This window comes from Hakea prostrata, chromosome 7, assembly GCF_041222555.1.
Source record: "Hakea prostrata isolate BN-2017 chromosome 7, UWA_Hpros_2, whole genome shotgun sequence".
NCBI classification, from domain to species: Eukaryota; Viridiplantae; Streptophyta; class Magnoliopsida; order Proteales; family Proteaceae; genus Hakea; species Hakea prostrata.
The window spans coordinates 48,160,117-48,179,089 of NC_142606.1; the positions used below are offsets into that span (position 1 = coordinate 48,160,117).

An 18,973-nucleotide genomic window follows, 5' to 3' on the forward strand; every position below is an offset into this window, starting at 1 on the left:
AATATTACGGGGTTTTAATTTCCGTGGCATATAATCCCTTAAATACTACGGTTGCTTTATTACCGTGGCAATAGATGGCCTTTTGCCACGGTTATTTTTTCCCGTGGCAATTGCCACTTTTTCTTGTAGTGCTATATGGCAAATCTGCCATTGAATTCGCTAAAGAAAATAAACAAGAAACAAATTACCAAATAAACTGCCATGAAGGGAGGTGAAAGAACAGACCTTCGGCCAGGTAACACACTTTGTATATGGAGAGAACAATTTTTATGTTGATTTGCAGTTTTTTGTTAGTTTTCTAGCAGTTCTACAGATTTGGTCATACTGCCATTATGTTACATGTTCTATTGTTGCTAATATAACTGTATGTTTGTTGATATCTTTGGTTTCAGGTGGCATAGATGGAAATAACAACCCTTTTTCTCGAGTTTCTGACTTTGGAGCCCTGGCTAATTCAGTTGGGTTTCGCATTGAGGATGCTGTAAACCTTGGCAGAAGTAGGTACCATGCTCCCTTTTCAAAATTTCTTACCTGCAGGAAATAATTACTTTTCAATCTTTGAACTATTGTGCAACTCTCTGGTCGCCCCCCCCCCCCCCCTTTTTTTATATTTTTGTGACTTCATTTGAAACATCAGAAGTGCATTATCTTATGTATCTCAGTTGATGGTTTCTTGCATGTTGTATTAGATCCATTGCCCTCTAGTATGTTATCACCACCTGAAGTCATCAAGAAATGGTCCTTATTGTCTGTACCTTTTTTTTTTAGGTAAGTAGAACCAGCAGAAGGCATCAACACCTATTGATTTGCATGCTTATAGATTAAGTTTATCTGTGTTGGTTGAACCCTGATTTATAAATGGGAAACCATAAGCTAACATGCAGAGGAATGTACTTTTTTCAAGTAAGAAGTAGCAGCAGAGGGTATGAATGCACCCTCGCAGATCAAGATTATAACCTTTGGTCAAACTCTGTTTTATAAATAACGAAGATTGGCTGAGATGTGAAACAACGATGTGGCATATCTGGCTGTTAGATGCCTATGTATTGCCTATTGTGTTTGTGTGTGATATTTCAGTCTCAATTCAATCATTTACCTTCCTGTTTATATTCATCCACCATTTGGTAGTGCTAAATTCTGTTTTCTATGTGGCAGATTTTGATAAACTTGAGACTTTACATTTGAGTAGGCGACCTTGGGATGCCCAAATTTTCAGCCTCTTTGATATTATAACATGGCAGAATAAGGGTAATGGTTATGGTCAAATTGTAAAAACAGAGTTACATATAGCATGCTCTTCTATCAATTAACTGGGATAGTCTTACACTATTAATCTAGGTAGTGTGGACATGCACTTGGGTTTCTTTGCTTGACATGGCAGTGTATGCAAAAAATGTTTCCTGTGCAGAAAATGTTAATTTGGGTCTCCCTTGACATAGGTCATCTGACAAAGCAGACGTTTGCAGAATGAGTTGTCCTTGTTAGTTGTTGGGTGCTCTCCAATGAATTAGTTGATCTGGAAATTAAGATTCCTTATCGAGCCATAGTTGTGCATGTAGATGCTTGGGTTAGGCTTCTTCTACATACACTTGATGTGTTCTTCCTAAGTCTTTTTTATCTACTTTTTGAAATTTTGTGCAGAAGCAGTAGGCTCTGAGTCATTTGCATATCATTTGTTAATTCTTCCTGACTTTTTCTTTTTTACCACTTTTGTGAACTGAAGATCCTGTGTTCAACCCAACAAAGTCAAGTGGACAGGCTACAACATTGGATCCTTCACAATTTGGCAATTTTACAAAGGTAGATCTAAATATTAGTGTTAAAAGTTGAATATGTGATCTAGTATCATGTCTGTATTTGCTTATTTGTTCAATCCAGTAGTGATGTGTTCTAATTGCTTTTTTTCTCAAAAAAAGGGTCTCTTATTCATACTTATATAGAGGATGGGTAACATGCATTATTTATAAGGGTCACTCTTTGTTGGGCCAAGAGTCACCATTACCCCAGCTTCTTAGAAATGGCTTTAGAACCAGAATGGTCCTCCCAGTCCTGGTGCATTACTTCACTCTTTTTCTCCTCTTGTTGATTCTTAATAGATGCACACATGCACACTTCTAATTTTACTCCATATTGTACTTGTCCTTTGTACTTTTCCAAGGCTAATATGTACTTGTTTTTTGTACTTTTCCAAGGTAATCTAGCTCCTTTATTTGAAAATGTTGCTGCAGGATCTGCTATGGTTGTTTATAAATGTTTATGTTGTCTTCTGTTCTAACCATTTTAATAACGGTTTAGGCCTGATTTGATTGGATTTCTGTTTCAATTTCTGAAACGGTTACCTTTTCTTTCTTTCTTTCTTCTTTTTTTCTTTTTTTTTTTTTTTTTTTTTTTTTTGGCTTTTGCATTTTTCAGGCAGCTATTTCAGATAGATAGAAATCAAAGGTAATAAAAATTCTGGAATAACTGATGAAATGTTTCATTGCAGTCGAAATTTGATTTAGTCCTGCTCTTTGATGAGCACATGGTTAGTTTAATGGTAAATGTCTTTCATAGAAAGAGGCAGTTTCATATATGTACTAGATGAGAAAAGGAATCACAAAACATGAAAGTTTACAGGATAGTGTGTTACACTAAGCCAAACGTGTCCTTGCTCCTTGCTCTGTAGACCTAAGTAATTTTCTCTTAATAAAAACTTTCATTTTATTCATGAAGAACCCTTCTCTCCTCATGTCTGGAAGAAGAGATATGGTTGCAGCTTATACTTCAAACCATGTCTTGCAGGAGGTGAACAAGATCAAGGCTTACAAACAAACCAAATATAATCTAGAGGAGTTGGTGTCCTGAAAAAGAAGTTGTTTGGTAAGCAACTCCTATTTGCTAAACCTCTGAATTGATTTGAGTTTTTGTCAGTAGTTAAAAATGTAGATCTCATGATTGTCTCAATGGATGTTTCAGAATCTTATATATTTATCTTCTATATTTGCTAAACTCCCTCCTCTCTCCCTCTGTACTCTGTTTCTGGCAGAAAAACAGAAACAACAAAGAGCAGAAAAAAATAAAAAGAAGAAAAAAGATAAAAAAGCAAAAAAGAAAGAATGAGATGAATATAGAGTGGAAAAAAGAATCAAAGAAAAAGAAAGAAAAGAGAGAGTTTTGAAAAAGTTCCCAATTTTCTAAAATCTGAACCAACCCTTCAACTATTTTCTTCTCATCCTATAGGAATTTTGAACCCTTCAATATATGAATTTACCTTGATACATATTAACACATGTAGTGGTTAGGATTCTATATGAAATCATCTAATTTTTCCTTGTGTGTTTCAGGCATGGAAAATGAATCCAATTTGCTTCTCTAGAAACTTGAATTGATGCAGAAACGAATGAGTAAGCTGATTTGTCGAGCCAGAGGGTATGAATTTGATGCAATTGATATCCAAGTTTGTGGAGGCACTTAGCACTGGCATTAGCCTCTACATATAACAAGAAACATCAGTCATTTTCAAAGCAAGTTTTGTAAGAATATTTTTCTTTCCTTCCTTTGTTGTAATAACATGTTATATATTTTGTTCATTTAAAATTGCTAGTGGTTCATGTACTTCATAGGTCAATTTTACCAACTTTTCAATATTGTATTATATAATGATTGATTGTTATACAATTTTTTCTTTATTTTTATTTTTGGTACATGAAAAATAGTGCATGTTATTAGGATTTTGATAATTCTAAATGTTATTTGTCACTTTTAGGTGTATGTTATTAAAGGATTAGGATGCGATAGATTCGCACCAAATTTTTTTTAAAACAAATGCTATTTTTGGCGACGGTTACTTGTTGAACCGTCACAAAAAACGTTAAAACAAATAATAAAAATATTATGTTTAGCGACGGTAAACCGTGGCCAAATATTATAGTTTCGGCCACGGTTTCTAAGAAACTGTCACATAATAGTGTGGTTTTGGCCGGGCCATGCTTGTGATATCTGGCGACGGTTTAACTTTTCGGCGACGCTTATCTATAACCGCCGACGAAAATGTGATTGTACCCACGGTTTTTGGACAACCGTCACCAAAAGTATTTTTCCAAACGTAAAAAAAAGTTGTGGATTTCCACGACGCCAGTTTCAGCAACAATAGTGGCGACGGTCATAAATCGTAGTGGAACATTTTTGGCGACGGTTTGGAGTCTTTTGAAACCGTCGCCAAAAACATGTTTTTTTGTAGTGATTGCACTCACAAGGGGGGAGAAATGTGTCAAAGGCTTAGTTCGTAATTTGCAATTCTTTCATAAGTTTATGCTTCTATGATCAGAAAATTGACATACAACAGGTGGAGAAATATACAGTTTAACATGGTGAGAGGGGATGAATGGACTCTGCTCAATAGCACTAGAGTGTAAAATTACTCTCAAGAGTAAACACCTTGCTTTTAGGTGGCCTTGACAGGAAATAACATGTGCAAAGAATAGAAAGATTGAAATTCGCCCTTCTGCCATCATGAGATATATATTTAGAGTTGAACTGCCTATTGGACGCTGATATTAGGTCATAGAATGAAAGAAATCAATACTTTTACCACTAATGCTATTTCATGAGCATGAACCTTATGTTCTAAAACTCCTGTGCTGCTGTTGTAGTTGTGGTTAAGTAGCAGCTATGTGTGGACTAGTTGACTTCCAGCAGTTGCTTTCTGTGAATGAGGATGGTGGACAATGACTAGAAATGAATCTGCAGAGCTTTCTGCATTTGGAGGAGAGGAAGTTGGCTGCAATAGTTCATCTTTAACTTTCAGTACTAGTACCAACTACGACACTATCTGATTCTCATTAAGGAATAAGCTAATACACTTGAAATGATTTCACTTACCACCCCGATGTGCCATTCGTGAGAGTTGAAATCTTTGAAAGCTGCAGCATCCATTTCCTGTAATGAAGTTTGGCATTAGTGGAGAAATTTTTTTACAGTTTTGGGCATTAAGCCTGCCTTGCTGGTTTTGTTAAGAGTTCTTTACGGGGCATTATTATCTTCTTTCATTAGACATTTCATGTCAAGATATCCAAAGACCATTCTTTGAGAACATAAGGGTGATGGAGCTCAAGAACCAAAAAGGCAAGGTTCTTAAAAAGTATGGAGATCTGATAGAAATAAGTCTCTTTCTTTTGGATGAATGAGGAAGAGAAGTCTTACTACTCTGTAGATGGGAGGTATCATGTTCTTCCCTTCGGATTTCAGATTAGGCACAACTGAGAAATTGGATGAGAATTCCTGTGACCTGAAAGTCCATCTGGAGTGCAGAGAAATCAATTACATGATAGCACTAGAGAGGGTTGTCATGACTCAAGTTGAAAATATTTTACTATATGAAAACTGAATTCTCCTTTAAATTAAAATGAGAAATTTCAGAGACAATAACTTGTATAAGTTGATAGAACGTACCCAATATACAAGAAGATGCAGAGCTGTGCCCATTCTCGAACTAAAACACGGATCCAGTAATTGTCTGAGGTTTCATCCATGTTTATATATATCTGATCAAAATGTATCCAAGTGTTCAAATAACATTTTCCTATATTTTGTACATTGGCAAAAATATCATTAGGAATATGGGAACCACAGCCCATACCAGAGTCTCTGCCATGGCCACCATCTGCATTGCACTTTGAAATTTCCTGAAGAATGAAGGTCAAAATATTTTGTTATTCAGCCATTGTGCAAAATAGTAGCTACAGTAATCTAAATAAACATCAGATCCATAGACTTACTTGAACAAAGTGTATTTTGTATATACTGCATCATGCATTGTATGTAAGTCTTCTTCGTCTATGAAGCTTAATTGTTCACGCAAAACTAGGAGATTCTGAGATATGTGGTGGAAGATAACATAGAATGATATGAAATAATTAAGTAGCAAAAGGACCTGGATAACAAGTTAGAAAGGAATTGTCAGCTCATATTAATGTCAGAAAAGAAGATCATGAAGAATGGTTATTTGAACATCGAGTTGAAATGAACTTAATAAGAGTATATGAATTTGCGGGTACAGGATCTCAATGAAGGAGAACAAGAGACTCACAGTGAAGAAAGGTACTGAAGCTCTGTAACCAACTAGAGTCAAATAGGAAACACACCCAAGAGCAGCTGTAGCACGGCGTTTTGGTACTGAAAGATGCTCGCACATTATACAGTAACCATGAGAAATGAGTATGAAGGACACGAAAGAAGCCGTCTGAAAGATTGCTCCTGTAACGTACACCCCAAATGACATCCATAGGGAGCATGTCTGGAAACTATAGCAAGAATACCTGCAAGAACATTGTTGTAAGAAATGAAGAAAAGAGAACAGAAATGCAGTGCAGTCAACGATGAGTAATTTCAAACGTTTTTCTCCATTTCAAGCTCCAGTGGGGATGTTTGAACCTATTTCAATTACTCTTTAATCTCTATGAGAATTAGTAGCCACCACCACCCCTGGTTCCATCCCTACTACTGTTGCCACCGCCGCCACCACCACCAACTCCACCGCCACCATCCCCTACTACCCATGCCTCGCATTTCCATTACAACCAGCCCTTCATCCCAATGACCACAATCATCACTAGCAAATTCTTGGGTTTTCAACAGTAATTTTTAAAATTATTAAAATTTCAGTATTTCGTTCCAGAAATTTGGTATTAAAATTGAAGTACAAAGATCATTTCTGAAATTAAAACAGTGACCCAAAACAAAAGGTATTATCATATCTGCCACAAGCATCTTGGAAGATGATCTTTGTGCTCTGACATTTTTTTATAAGCAAAACCTTCAATATATAAGCAACCAAACAGGGATACTTTTCAGCAAAATATAAATGAAAAACCAAACAAGTACAGAACCCAAAGCTTTTGAATGCACATATGTGAATCCTTCTTTCTACGTACCAGAAGAGAAAAGAAAGTGTAAGCTGCAGGACTTTAATCAATGGAACAGTAGCAAGCGTCCACTGCAGATGGTTTGACTGCTTAAGAATAATCAATAACTATGCTATGTTAAACAATGCAAACTTAAAATTCTTGAAATGAAAATTGAAGTCTAGAGTCAGCGAAGCAAATTCGAACCTGAAAATGGCGGTTAATCCAGGTATTAAAACTCCAAGAGATTGCCGAAAGAAGCCATATAGATAAGAATCCCAGGTAGACCGAAGTCAGTGGCTGATATGAATCGTCTATGCTGCTACCAATTCCATCCATTTTGCTTGGTATTCCTCTGTAAAACCACTCTTTGAAGAGTTCCTACAAACAGAGCTTTTCCTCTGTAAAATCACGAATTTAAAGTTCCTCAAAACAGAGTTTTCTGTCCCTGTAAAACCACTCTTTGAAGTTCCTCAGAACATAGCGTTTTTCCCTGTAAAATCAACTCTTTGAAGTTCCTTAAACAGAGCTGTTCCCTGTAAATGACGCTTTAAAGTTCCTCAAAACTGACCTTCGTATGTATATAGATGCAGAGTCACCGGCGCTTTTGTCACGCATCATTACATCAGTTTTAGTTGGAAACAAATCCAATACCCACTGTTTTTCTGTATATTTATTAATTTACATCACTTTTAATGTTGAGCTCACCTAATTCAATTGGGATAATTATTGTTGCCCCATACTGCACCTTAACTGCTAATTAAATCCTGTTGTTTATCAAATTACTATTGCCTTTCTCACTTTTAATGCTATTAAACTATCAAGGTTGGATGTACAATATCTATTGACCATTCATTAGAATTCAGAAGTCAAAAGACAAAATTATTCTTACTTAGAAAAATCATATGAATACCAACATTTTACCTATATATTCTTGGGTTTTTAAATTTCAAAGGGTTGAATCCCGATGAAATGAATAAATTATAATGATGTCGGATTATTAAAGAATTTTTCAAAAAATACAAAGAAGTCACATCACTCACATCATCAATTGACTAATAGAGCTTAATGATAGAAATAAGTTTAAGCAAAGTTTAGAATTAAATTAATAATTTAAAAAGTTACTAAGAATAAAAATAATTACTTATTAAACTTTAGGACAGGAAATCTGTGATTATTCCGATTCTATTTTATTTTAATGCCAAGTATGAAGGGTAGAGTTGATAAATGCTGAATTTCTTCTTAAATAATTCTTTTTACCCTAAAAAAGAGAGACAAAGATAAAGATGATGTAAACGGGTTTAGTGGAAGAAATGAAATTCGTGACGGATTTGATGCGGTCATGCAACAGATCCACCATCTGCTTTGTCCATAATTCATGTGACATGCTCAATTGACCTTCGCTCGACACCCTTTTCAACTAACATTCATAAAATATACGACTAACTCCATTTTTATAGAAGTTATTCTAAATATAAAAATTCTGCACACAATTATGTCTGTTTTTCGTTGACCAAAAATAATTATGTTTTTTCAGGAAAAAAAAAAATAAAGGAGGTTTACAGAGAGGGGGGAAAAGCAAAAAATGAAGGGAAAATATCTCAAATAGTTAGATTTTAAAAAATACTTATTTAATAAGATATTTAAATTTTTTTTTACTCAAATGGACTTTATTTTTGAAAATATTACCAAATCCAAATTTTGTGATAATTTTTCCCACCGAACTAATACTCTACCACTACCTAAATTACCCTCAAGTCTTTCATTGCAAACGATGAAATTGACGAATGATAGGAGGATTGAGAGTTACAAAAGACAAGATATTGTTGGCCATAAAATTGCCAAGAGATTGAAGGAATTCGTAACCACTTCTCACAAGTTTTTATATAATTGACTTGATGGTAATTTGGGTAGTTCATGGTAGAATTAGTTGGACAGAAAAAATATCACAAAATTGGAATTTGGTAATTGTTTTCAAAAATAGGATCATTTAAGTATTTTAAAAATATATTTTATTGAGTAAATCCTTTTTAAAATCTGACCAAAGAGAAATAATCAGGCAACCTCTTGACTTACCTTCCGATATTAATAGAGCTCTTTTACTTGTGATTCCCTTAAGTGGAAGTGAAACTAAAGGTGCCTTCCTTAACCAGTAAGTGACAAAGTTTACTTGACTCACCTAGATATTACAAATTACTTACACATAACAGTTTCAGATAGTCTCAATTAAATCCCAAAATGAAATAACCAAAATACCCACCTAATCAATTTACTAAACTACCCTTGTCTCTCATCCCATACCCAACCTTTAGGTGGGTGAAGGGGGAACATCGCCTTCCTTCACTTTGCTTGCTAGAAATCACACACCACCACCGCCCCCATCAAAATCACCCACCACCACTGGAGAGCTTCGTTCCTTTCACCGTTCTTTCTTTGGCGTGCACACCAGCTTTTACACAACTTTCAGACCTAGAGACAGACAAGCTCAATCAATTTCTTGTCTTAGATGTGCTGCTTCCTCCAGATTTAGTAAGGGAATTTTATTGCTACTAAGATGACTCAGTTTCTAATTCGAGTTCGGCTAGAATAAACCTTGTCTACGAGGCAATAGACTTTCTTTCATCACTTGGCTTTGGGGTCTCCAAAAAAGCATTTCTTAGCGAAAGAAGCTCAGCAATCACGTTTGCGGCAACTTTAATTAGCCATTCCACTGCTTTGTTGGGCTGATCATAGCCCAGACAATCCTGTAGATCATAGAACTGTATGGCCATTGAGATGGAGAGACGAACCCTTTGGTCTTTGAGCCCCTTTGTCATTAGAACCTTATTATGGTGATATTTCCTGCTAGATGCTCAGGAAACCTTGAAAATTCAAGAGCCAGTCCATGAACTTAGATGGGCGCTTTTAGTTCCAACACCACTAGGGATTTCCAATGGTGGTGGTGGTTTCTGGCAAGTTGCAAAGTGAAGGAAGGAGATGGGTGAAGAGAGAATCCCTTCACCCACCTAAGAGTTGGGCATGGGATGAGACACAGTGATAGTTTAGTAAATAAATTAGAAGGGTAATTTGGTCATTTCATTTTGGGATTTAAATGAATATGAAACTGCTATGTGCGAGTGATGCATCCAAAATTTGCTCAGCCCTTAGATCACTTGAGAATGACTTGCAAAACAATCGTCAGATATGGCCCGACTGTGGGGGTCGGGAGTCCACCTCCGATGGCTAAGTCAGTTAATGAACTGATCACAAAGGCTTTGACTAGTTGCAAAGCTAAAGTATGAATACGATAACTGTAACACCCCCCATATTTCTAACCCAAGATCCATATTCCAGGTCCGAGAACCCGAAGGTCTAGTCGGGTGAACTTGTGGAGTATCCAGATTGAAGCCCATTATCCATACCCAGGACCCATGGATCTGGATCCTTTATCTGAAGAGCCTGCCTTGGTTGGATTTTGGAATTCTGAAAGCCAGGTGTTGTTCAGAGATGTCCGGAATGAAGGTAAGATCTCCCCCATCTCTTATTTAGGGCTAGGTTGGCCTTGGGTATCAACCCCCTAGTAAAAGCACCCTTGTATGGCAAATTACATGGGGGCGGTTACTAGTGGCGGTCGCTCAACCTAAGCGACCGCCCGGTCTGTTTTCGGGGATTTTGCCCTATTTTGCCCCCTGACTTCTATAAAAGGCAACCTCCATCTAATTAAAGAATACTTTATTCGTGGTTGCTTTTTGGGAGGTTAGACGGCTGCGGGGAAGATCCGAAAGAGTCTTTGGAGTACTGACAGTGACTTGGAAGATCAGTTCTTTCCTTCTCTAACTCTCTGGCGTGAGGTATTGAATTAACCCTTCGTTCTTTACTCTCTTTGTCCGTTAAATTAGTATTAACCTTTTTTCCCTCGTCTTTGTGATTACCCCCTTGGATATTTTAACTCTCTTTTTAATCTACTTGAGATGGAATAACCATAAACGAAACTCTGTTTCCGTGAGATGGTTAATCCAGTCAAGGGGAGGGTTATGGGTAATCTATTGATGGTAATGGTTAGTTTTCCCTCACCCTTTTGGCTTAGGAAGTGTTTGATTCGAGACTTAGGTCAAGATTACTCGAAATCTGGATTGAAATCGAGTAATCAGAAGCCTGAGTTTCGGATTGAAACTCACTGTTTTAGGGGCGGTCACTAGTGGCGGTCGCTCAACCTAAGCGACCGGCTGGTAAACAGTGACCAATTGACATTTGGTTCTGATTCAAATTGATTCATGTGACTTATATATTCTAATAACCCTGTGTTTAGGTGTTTACTGTTTGAAAGAAAAGTCTTCTAATAGTTACTGGATTCCATTTTACTGACATTCCAATTATATGCAAGTAAGGACAATCTATCTTATCTATCTACATATACTTGAACATGTTAATCTGATAGTTGTTAGTCTTAATTTCTATTATTATATGCTGCTGTAGTTGTATTTAATTCTGATATACTACCGCTGTTTGCCTTGATTTCATAATTACCTGGTGAATTGTGAATGTTATATGATGATGGTAATTGGTATATTGTAAAACCCAGCCCTAACCTTGACCCGAAAACCTTGTTATTTGTAGGTCCGATGACCCGAAGTAAAGTAAGAAGTCAGCTTTGGGCCATCCCAGTAGAGGACTTGGTGTCTGGCTTTGAATCCATGAAAGTTGATGATGAGGTTCTATTTATGGAAACTGAATCCTGATGAAGATCTAATTAGTTGATGGACTTGGAGTGCTCTCTATCTTGGTTTGAAGGCATTTCTACCTATTAGGTAAGTCACTTGACTTGTGTGCAAAACCCCTTTAGGATTGGATTTGATCTGGACCTTCAATTCCCTGTTTTGGTCTTGCTGTCAGCATTGGTCGACTGATTGGTCGACTGGGCCAGTCGACCAATCCACTCAACCAATGAGTGCTGTCTTTGGCAATTAGGTTGTTCTTGCTCTATTTAAGTCCAATCTCGAGTCCACTTCGTATTTGCTGCCTCCAAACTCTCTGGAACGAACCAAAGACCTCTGCAAGTCATCTCTCTTGCATCCTTGGTGTTTTCTTGACGGATCTTCGTCAAAACTCTTCTTTTTGCATCGAAAGGTATGTCTACTCTCTCTTCTTCTCCTCCATCTTTTTTTTTCTTTCCTTTTTGAGTTGAGACAGTAGAAGAGATGCTGCATTCTCTGTTGCAAACATCTCTGAACATGTTCTCATGATCATCCTAAGGATTTGAGGCTAGAACAATGATCTTAACCATGATCATTGCAAGCTTTTGAAGGAATCATGATCAAACCATGATCTAATCTCTGTTAAACTTCTAATCTGAATTCTGATCTCTTTGGATCTTCTATGTTGATCATGTTAGTAGTTAATTACTGTGTTTTCTTTCCATGATCCATAATCTATAGATTTCTAGTTGTTCTCTTCTACCATACTATGTGTTCTTCATGATGCATGGTAGTTATATATATGGTAGGTTTTATTTCCTTATTTAGATTTATACTTCTAAGCCTTATTCCATGAAGATCTATGTATGTTTTCATGATACCATTACCGAAAGCAATGATCCATCCTCCTATTGTTCTTGTCTTTGTTTTCTATTTCAAATTCATCAAGATCCATGGTTGATTTAATTATGGTAACTTTTTGTTTCCTAATTTGGATCTTGATACCTTGATTGGATTAGTGTTTTGAGGTCCCCTATATGTTAGAATACTACTGATGTAGTCTACCCCTTGATTAGTACCCTTTTGAACCACCAAATTCGGATTTCATATCTTAAAACTCTGATTTTATAGGCTACTGCCTGCATTGGTCGACTGGACCACTCGACCAATCCACTCGACCAATGAGTACAGCAACTCCAGATTTGGTCTGTTTCGGATGTTTTGATATCTTTTCTGTTAGGGATCTTTCCTAATATGTTGTATATACTTGTTTAGGACCTTCTTCTCAAGTTTGCCAAGATCTTACTTGATTTCTTAGGATTCCTTTGCGAGTTATAAAAGGTAAGGATGGTTATTTCCTTAATTACATAGATAGCATGAATCTAGTTTCTATATTTGAATATCATTGATATGATTCCTAAATTAGATTCTTACAATGATATACTACTGTTGCATAACTTTGATTACAGTAGCATTACTTATTCATGTTGAATTGATTCATGTATGATTTACTTACCAATTATATACAAGTGATTGTACTTATTGATTTCTTTCCATATATGAAGTTACCATATATGTGATGATATGAATTGATGCATGTGTATGCTTAAGTATGGTTTGGAAAGGAGAGGTGTCCTTTCGACACTTTTGTCCTTGGACTACTACGGGAATATTATGGGATGTTTCCGGAGATGCCCTCTGGACACCTTCCTAAACTGTTGGATGACATATCTAGGATTTGTCTAGTAGTGTTTGGCTAGGATGTCCTGTTATGTCGACCCTAATCGGAGGGGTATTGAGACCGAACGACCCGTGGTAGCAATGGGGATTCATGGGCGCTCAAGACCGGTAACCAACCCGTGAGAGGACAGGAATCACATTGTGGGGGCCATTTATTGGTAGGGTTGCATATGATTAGACTTGGGCTCACGGGCGCTTAAGACCGGTAACCAACCCGTGAGAGGACGTGAGAGCTTCCCGTTTACCATATGTGGATGATCAATAGGGTTGATGAGTCCGTAGTCCGAGTTGGTCGGTGCCATAGGATACGCCGACTCTAGTGTGAAGGATACCGGAAAGGATCGTCGGGGACGAGGAATGGAAGTATCTCGGATCTGACTTGATGTAACTAAGTAGAAGACTTGCATTTGGCTAGGTTTTACCCCGACATGCGCCAAGACTTATACCAAATGGTTGTGAGAGAGTGTGTTGACTTAACCCCCGCCAAGGTTTGTCCCGAGGGATGAAGGACCCATTACCAATCGGCTGCTCAAGACCGGTGAAATGATCCGTGAGAGAATCCAAGATATCTTAAATGGTTGAGGATGTGAGTGGACTTTCCTAAAGAAGTACGGTGCTATGACTTAAAGCATGTCCGCTAATAGAGACCAGCATACATAGAGTTAGATTCATTCATTCATTGCTTGTCTCATATCATATTGCATTTATGTTTGTTCTGGAATTCGCCATTTATGTTATTATGGATTTTAATCGCTTTACCGAGTTTCTTTGAAACTCATTCCTTTATTGTACAATGTTGTTAGACTATCCTGCAGTACCGAGTACTATGACGGTCCCTATGAAGAAGCGCAAGGCGAAGAGGCATATCTCCAGGAAGGTGATTGCGGTTACCACAATTACTCGAAGATTCCGCGAGTGGTTATGCTCCGTACGATGCTTAGTCCGACCATTGAGTGGAAGCGTCCTTGTGCTATTTATGAGATTTACACTTACAAGGATGTTGTCTATAAAGTGGAGAACAATTTAGTTACCCAATGTACTTGTTAATGGGATTAGGTTTTGTCTAGTTTATTCTTTTAGAGCTACTTTTCCGCTGGTTGTAAAGTGGGATTTTTGCCTCGCTTTACTTATCTCGTTTGATACTCTGATTATATTTAGTATTCTGATTCATTTATGATTCATTCTTTCTTTATTGGATCTATGATTTATCTTCCGCACTCTTGTTATGATTGTTCATGATTATGTTATTGTTTATGTGGGAGGTTGATCACTCGATACCTGATCTTCGGGCTGTGGATCACACTCTCGGGTATGCAGATAGGGTACCGGGCCGGGAGGGCGTGATGATTGGTATCGAGCCCGGGGTTCGAGGAGATCCTAACCACAAAAGACAACAACTCGAACATTCCCGAGTCATTGATCCGAAATGACTCTTCTACTCTTAGAAGTGAATAATAGAACACCGAATTAGAAACTTGACCTTTGAGGCATAACAGAACATTTCTGAATAACATACCATAATTATACTTGAACAAATGTCACTAATGCAAGGAAAAGAAAGTTGCATAACATACAATAATTAAAGAGAAACAAAATGAACTTCATTAATTTCAAAAGTTTTTACAACGATCACATCTGAAATGCATAAATGGAAATCCTAAGGTACAGTCTATCTAGGTGATCCGCTCCGATCTCGTATGCTCGAACTCCTCTCGCTAGCTGAGTCACCCGATGCTCTATCCTATCCCGTCGTGACTCCATCCTCTCGTACATCTGCTCCCTGTCCGACCTCCATTCTCTCTAGCATGGAAGTCATCGATCTCATCTCGTGCACCAAGATCCGAAGTCTCCGGAACCGCATGCGAAGGGCCACCTACCTCGAAGTGTGATGAAGGAAACTCGTGATGCATGTGCTCAGCCTCGCGCATATCTCGCATCATCTTCGGCCTGATCATCACTATCGGGACCGATATCCTCTCCTTCATCCTCTCGATCCCCGATCCTCATCCTCTCGATTCATCATCATCCTCACCCTCCGGACCGGGAGATCTCTCCGATCGCTGTAGTCTCATCCGACGAATGGTCCGAGTCCCAATAGGGTATCCCCGTGATCTAGTGTCCACCGGTGTATCCTCGAAACTCACCCCGAAATGCCCGAAGATCAAAGTCGAAGCCTCCCATAGCAAAGGTTCCGCATGCTAGGCCGCAGAACTAAGTCCAAAGCATGACCCGCTGAATGATGTAGGAGAGATCGATCTCGAAGCCCATGTAGATGCGGTAGATGACTAAGGCCTCCATCACCGTGACCCGATGGTGATGTCCGGCTTTCGGCATGATGTTTCGGCCGACTATGCGACCGATAATACGTGCAGAACCCGTCATCCGTCCGCTAGTCCACGGTGTGAAGCATCGACGGCTATCCCATAGCGTAGAGCATATCTCGCGAAGCTCGTACGGCATCGGATGGCTGTCCAGATCCGCTCCCGCAGGTATCCACACACACCGCTGTGGATAGTAAGGAACCCGCAAGATCTCAGCCGGTGTCCGGGTAGAGAAGCGAATCCGAGTCCGGAAGACCCCGCTCCCGAGGACAAGTCTAAGTGGATGTCCTTGGCCTCGAGCCTCCTCTCGTGTAAGTAAGGTTGCTGAAGAACAACCTCACTAGTTCCGGTATACCGGTAGATCCTCGGTGAAGAGATGAGTCCACCGCAATGTGTCGAACCTCTGCCGAATCCTAAAGGCTACGAGCTGGCGTAAGTGAAGTAGACGTCCCATCTCAATGTTGCAAGAATGGCGAAGTAGGCCTCGTACGAGAACTCGGCCCGAGGTGTGTCAAACATGTCCGGTCTCCTAACCTCCCGTCTAGGCTCGAAAGGAACCCGACCTCTGCCCCTAAGAGCACCTACGATGCGACCACGACCTCTACCTCGTCCTCGCCCTCCCCTTTGCATAGTGTATCTGTGGAAGAGACAAGAGACAATTCCAATTAGTGCTATTTTAAGATTTGAGCCAAAAGGGTATTTTCGTAATTTTTCGGAAAATTTCAAATTTGGGGGAAATTTGATTTGAACATACTCGCATGTGCGCAATACTTGGAATTTCATGTCTATGAAGTTTGTTTGATGAAAATCGATCGAAAACTTGGATTAAAGCGGAAAATTCAGCAAGAAGGAAATTTGGGGATTTTGCAATTTAGGTCAAAATTGGATTTTTGAAAAGTTGAAATTGGTTAAATCAAATTGTATGGACCTATCTACATTGTCATCTTGAGCATGTAGCATTTGATCTCGTGCGAAAATTTCAAGCGGTTTGAGAGAAAACGAAATTTTTCTAAAGATATCGATTTCGGTATAAAACTTTGCGAGATGAGCACCAATGTGTTAAAATTTGTTGTCTATGCATGGCATTGTGTTTAAAACCTAGGGAATATGTTTCTAAGCATTCCTAAGCATGATTTCTAGCATTGGATACAAGTAAAGCATGGTTTTATTGAAATGCAAGCATGAGAAGATGAAAATGGAAGAAAGAATGAGAGATTTACCTTGTTTGTGAAGATGGTGTGTTGTGGTGTTGTTGTTGAAGCACTAAATCACCTCAAGAACACTTGTTGGAAACTCTTGGAGATTTTCCCTAGAGCTCTCTCACCTTTGGAAGAAGTTAGAATGAGGTTGGAATGTGAAAATGAGGCTTATAATGCGAATTTTCAGATTTCATCCGCATTGGTCGACTCATTGGTCGATCGGGTCACTCGACCAATCACTCGACCAATGGTCACGGTGACCTCATTTGCTGTTGAATTTTTGGAAAATGTGATTTTTGCCTTATGGAATATTGTTTGATGACTATATGGATATATTTGAGCATGATTTAAGTTTTCAAATCATTTGGACTTGTGGTTTATGTTGAATCTTGAAATTCGGTATTTTGATGTTCTCGGTTTTGCGAGAATGGTTACTCCGAGAAGTGGGCGTGGTGAATCCAAGTGGTCATGGAGGTGGTGAAATACCTCGGGGAGGTGGTGAAGTACCTCATGGAGGTGGTGAGATACCAAATGTTGATCAGGGTACTCATGAGATCCCCGGTGCCCCGAATGTTGGAAGTTTCGAGATATTGCCAATATTATGGGCAATATGATGCAGCAGCAAAGCAGCTCGGTTCAACCAGATGTTGGTGGGTTTCATGACTCAGCATAATGAGACCCGGGCTGGTGCTAATGTGAATCCTCATGCCGTAGTCCCGAATGCGGGAGGTTTAGCTGGAACTCCTCATACTCTGCCTCGATGGAGAGTTTTCTCGAAGATGCAAGTACCCACTTTTACCGGAGTTACCAAGGACCCCTTGTTTCCTAACAAGTGGCTTCGTGAGTTGGAGAAGGCTTTCCGACATCCGCAATGCTCGGAAGCTCGAAGATTTTGTTTGTTGAGCGAAGTTGCAACAAGAAGCCGATGCATGGTGGATCTCCACTCGTCCTGTTTTGGAAGGTTTGCATGCAGGAGTTGTAACTTGGGAGTTATTCAAAGAGGCTTTTTGTATGAATTACTTTCCCGAGGCGGTAAAGGATGCGAAGGAAGCTGAGTTTATGATTCGACTCAAGGAACTCTATCCGTGTTGGAGTATCAACGAAGTTCGAGGAGCTTCATTTCTTTGCTCCAGATTCTTTGAAGGAAGACCTCGCCAAAGCAAAGAAGTTCTTCAAAGGACTGCGCCCCGCCATTAAAGCTTACCTCACGAGTCCAGCCTATAGTGAGCTATGCTCAAGTGGTGCAGAACTCGAAGAAGTTGGAAGAAACAGAGAAGGAAAGTGCTCGTGTGCAAAAGCCTTGGCGGTCAAGGAATTCTGGTTTGGTGGATCGTAATGACCGTCGTTTTGTGAGACCTACACCCTACCCCACTCCTACCTTTCGGGCTAAGAGTGTAGGTCGAACACGGGTTTTCAGCAGCCCGGCCAGTTTAGACAAGATGGCGGAAACCGACCACCAGCAAGTGCAAGTGCAAGTGCAAGTGCAAGGCCTTTTGTTCGAAGCCCTCTGTTGCAGCCACCCCCGTTGGATCCAAAGCAATCCTGTTTGCTTCTACCGCAAGCAAGCTGGTCATTTTGCTCGTGCTCTGTCCGGGCGGCCCGCCCAAGCAGCCCGCCCCCAGTGGTGAAGAGTGCTCCTGCTCCTCCCTCGGTAGAGTTTTCAGTATTTCCAGTCTTGAGCAGGATCCAAGCCATGATGTGATTACAGGTACATTGTTAGTCGCTTCTATTTCGCATTTGTCTTATTTGATACGGGTGCATCTCATTCGTTCATGTCATCTCGCATTCATCAAGAAGACTAACCTAATCCCCGAGAAGTTGTCTAGTTGTTTATTGATTAGTACACCTACTGGTCCTGTTGTGAAACTAGATAAGGGGTTATCTAAATGTCCCGTGTTGATTGGTGAGAAGAACTTGGAAGCCAATTTTGTGATTCTTGACATGAAGGACTTCGATGTTATTTTGGGAATTGATTGGTTGACAGCCCACAAAGCTGTGTTCCTTTGTTCCTCAAAGAAGATTCAGTTCCATATTTGTGGAAGTCCGGTCTTTGAATTTCAGGGTGAAAAGAGAAGGGTTTGTAAGAAGGTGCTGTCTGACCGATGCAAGTCTATGCCCTAGTGGATGATGCTTCATCCGAAGGCAAGGGTATAGTGGAG

General features: G+C 39.2%; 1 protein-coding gene across 1 annotated transcript; it reads right to left on the reverse strand.

The window, feature by feature from the left end:
• Positions 1–4,330: 4,330 nt before the first annotated feature.
• LOC149011283 (uncharacterized) lies at positions 4,331–7,414 on the reverse strand. The gene is made up of 9 exons (XM_089163974.1): positions 7,089–7,414; positions 6,912–6,988; positions 6,068–6,296; positions 5,757–5,911; positions 5,618–5,663; positions 5,431–5,522; positions 5,182–5,278; positions 4,861–4,917; positions 4,331–4,759 (listed from the first exon to the last, which is right to left on the reverse strand). The coding sequence occupies exons 1-9, from the start codon at positions 7,218–7,220 to the stop codon at positions 4,649–4,651; spliced, it is 996 nt and encodes a 331-aa protein (XP_089020100.1). The 5' UTR covers positions 7,221–7,414; the 3' UTR covers positions 4,331–4,648.
• Positions 7,415–18,973: the final 11,559 nt, after the last annotated feature.